General features: G+C 40.0%; 1 protein-coding gene across 1 annotated transcript in view; it reads left to right on the top strand.

Moving 5' to 3' along the window:
- The first annotated feature begins 36 nt into the window (after positions 1–36).
- Positions 37–3,652, top strand: part of MASTL (microtubule associated serine/threonine kinase like) — a 19,438-nt gene continuing 15,822 nt past the window's right edge. Inside the window, exons 1-2 of the mRNA XM_026843397.1 lie at positions 37–197; positions 2,228–2,365. Coding sequence (XP_026699198.1) covers positions 2,231–2,365 — 135 coding nt within the window. The 5' untranslated portion in view covers positions 37–197; positions 2,228–2,230. The remainder of the gene's footprint in view (positions 198–2,227; positions 2,366–3,652) is intronic.

Below are 3,652 nucleotides of genomic sequence, written 5' to 3'. Positions count from 1 at the left end.
ACATGGGGACGGTAGAGCCAGCGGCTGAGCCGCGGCCGGAGGACGCCGCCGCTGTCGCCACAGCTGCCGGCCCGAGGCGCATCGAGGTCCCCCGGCCCCCCTCCATCGAGGAGTTCACCATTGTGAAGCCCATCAGCCGCGGCGCCTTCGGGAAGGTGTACCTGGGCCGCAAGGCGGGGAGGCTCTATGCCGTGAAGGTGAGGGGCCGCGCGGGGCGCCTCCCCCGCCGCCCTGGGGGTTCCCTCGTTGCCTGGTATTGTGGCCGCCCTCCGTTTTCCTTTGACCCTGTGTGGGAAAGGGGCGTCCGAGGGGAAAGGGGGCGCCCTGCCGGGGGCCTGCCCCGGCCGTGAGTCCCCATGCCTTCCGGCACCTGAGGTCTCGGGGAGCCGCCGCTCTTCTGGCAGAAGCTTAGTGCCTGGGAGATGTGTCTAGCTTTCTCCTCACGTTCGCCTGGAAGCTTTGCTCAGGAGGCACTTGATAACGACAACTGCTTTTAGCAGCTTCTTAAATATAGAGAAACCGCGCCAAAAGCCTTCCAAAGCTTGTAGATACTTGTTATAATTGAATGCCTTCAGCTGTCGTGCCACTGGGAGGGCGTTCTCACATTTGTTCGTGAATGTCTGTCTCGAGATGTGTAAAGGGAGAAAATTATAAAAAGGACTTATTGCTGAGTAGACATTTGAAAAAAACCCTCGCGTTTTCTATGTTTATACGCGGAGGACTGAAAACTAGGCTTGTCAGTAGTAAAAACTTTACTGATGGTTTGTGCGAGCTTGACTTTGCAATTAGAAGGATTATAACCAGCTGCATAGTACATAAAGAAAATTTAAGAAGTCATGCAAAATAGACATTCTCTTCAGAGTTATATATGGCTATTTACATGATTGTATTGTATGCGTTTTGAGGTTAAATTTTGGATTTTTGTGTAAATCCTTTATTGTTATTGCAGTAAAGTTTATGGATTATTGACAGCTACATTTAACACGTGTTACATATTTGTATGGTTAAGATCAACACTCATTAAATGTTCAGTTCTATACATTGTGAGGTTTTGGAGGTTTTTTGTATCAATTTTGATAGTGGTGATGGTAGCTGTGGGATCACTTTCTATAGTTAGATGCTGCATATAGAGTGGTTCCATTATGTTACTCTAGTACCTTACACAAGTTTATTCAAAGTATTCTGACCTAAAAGCTTTCGTGTAAATCCTTTATCCCTATTACAGTGAGACTTATGGCTCATTCAAGCTACTGAATTTAACATATGCTAAGTATTTTTACAGTTAAGGTCAATGCTTACACAGAAGGTATCAAATGATACTTATGTCTTGCTATTTTTATATGTTATCAGATTCTGTTATTGAATGGTGGTGGTAGCTGTAGACTCAACTTTTTACAGTTTGTTGCACAGAGAATGGATAAATTAAACTTACTTTAATATCACCATACATATCTAGACCAAAGATGTTGAAGATGGGCAAACTTCCAAGGTATTTAGTCAACTGCTACATATGCACATCAGCTGTGCTATTTTATGTCTTCTATTCAAGATTAAAATTGAGTGGATATCAACATACAGTAGAGTAATTCAGTAGAAGAATTAGAGCCCAATTCACAGTTAAGCCTGTTATTTCTTCATTGTGAGTTGCATGTCTCTGAGGCTTCTTCCCAAGGAAATAAATATTTGGGTGACTTGATTGTAAATTTTAAATTAAGCAAAAAATTAACTTGCTTTTTCTGCAAAATTAAGAATTAGAGGCTGGAATATTTGCTGTCTTGCACTTGAGCATACTGAGATGGGATGGCTTGCTGATGTACTCTATTTTCAAGCCACAGGCCATATATCTCAGCCTCTGAAGAGATGGAAAGACTTGATCAGCAAATGTATATCTAGGCATTGAACACTTTTTCCCAGTTCTGAGTTGTGCATTGTGGATAAGATTTACTCTGAGCAGCTTAATTTCAGATACAGCCTAAACACTCGTTTCCCAGTGTGTGCAATTGCAGTAAACATTGACAGTGTGATTCCCACTCAGGATTGAATTAGAAGAGTAATGAAAAAGGTTCTCTAATAACCTATGGTTTAAAATTCTGTCTGTATATGAAATTATAACTCTGTTTTGTATTTATATATGTATGCAAGTTTGAAATATAGAGAAATGATTTGTCTAAAGAACTGTGTCTTGAGCACAGAAAAGGATATTTATCTGCTTTGTTTTGTTTTTCAGGTAATGAAAAAAGCGGACATGATCAACAAAAACATGGTTCACCAGGTCCAGGCAGAGAGGGATGCGCTGGCTCTCAGTAAAAGTCCTTTCATCGTGCATTTATACTACTCGCTTCAGTCAGCTAATAACGTCTATTTAGTGAGTAAATAAATGGCTGTTGTACTTATGTTAGTGTTGGAAATGGAGTGCAAAACTATGTTCATGTCTGAAAACATATTTTTATAGTAGTCAGCAGATACTCCTTAGTCACTTGTACTTTCTTCTTTCTCAGAATGGTTGAACAAGTGAAATATTTCTTTTCCCCTGGTACCTTTGAGATCTTTCCATCTGTGTTCCCTGTTTTCTAATAGCTAATCTGTTCTAGGAACATGTAGAAATCTTAGGGAAAACAACACAAGAAACCATTCTGTTCAAGCAGAGTCCAAATGACTGAAAGATATCCCATGGCCCACTTAAAAGGAGATCTGTTTTACTTAGTGCCTGTGTTCATTATGGTAGTTGGCCTAGATGACAAGAGGATAACTGAGTGGCAAAACTAAGTGCTAGTCTACATGGAGCACCGCATGACTTAAATATGGTTTTATACAGTGCCTCCTCGTAAAGGTGGTATGGATTAAGACTGTCTACAAAGGGTCTAGCATAATTTGTCTGGTTTGCTGTAAGCGCACACAGCAAAGGGCTTAATTAAACTCTGAGGTGAGGTTGCTCTGCACTCCTACAATGCATTTAAAGTGTAATGAAGGCTTCTTTTCCTGGAATATCTGTTAACTGCTGCATGGAGTAGAGGAGTTCAGGGTGCAGGATTTGTAAAGGAGGTGCTAGAATATGGAATAGTATTGTGTGTTGGAATCTAAGTACTGATGAGATTTCTCGACCAAAACCTGCTAAGTTCATTCTTGTCACTGAAGGGTGAGATTCTGAAACCCTGCTGACTTAACTTGAATATGACATGGGCCATAATGTATGGATTTGCATAAATTTTTTGGACGTATTTTTTTAAAACACTTTCATGTCAATTGCACAGTAGCTCTTACTGGATACATTCTGGAAATTTGCACTTATTTCATAAGATTTAGGTCTGAATTTAATATTGTGTATAAACACTTGCAAAATAATCATTGTGGTCACTGATTTTTATTTATATAGTACAGGGGTCTTTGGCTTCCGGCCTTGTGTTTCACTGAAGCATTTTGCAATTTATTTTCTTATTCTATTTCTAGAGATCTTTCAGAAGTTAATTAAAAAACTAACTACAGTAGTTATTTGGGAGCTGATTACAGAAACTAGGCTAGGCAAATAATAAAAGTAAATGATCTATTTGAAATGGAATGTTTTGTGTCCTCTGTCATCTGAAGCTTTAATTATTTTATTCAAGTGAAAAATATTGTGTGGGAAATGAAGTTCATGCAGGGAAGCTTCTAGCAG

This window comes from Athene cunicularia (assembly GCF_003259725.1).
Source record: "Athene cunicularia isolate RWA chromosome 2 unlocalized genomic scaffold, athCun1 chr2_part1, whole genome shotgun sequence".
NCBI classification, from domain to species: Eukaryota; Metazoa; Chordata; class Aves; order Strigiformes; family Strigidae; genus Athene; species Athene cunicularia.
This window is presented reverse-complemented; position numbering and strand designations above follow the sequence as displayed.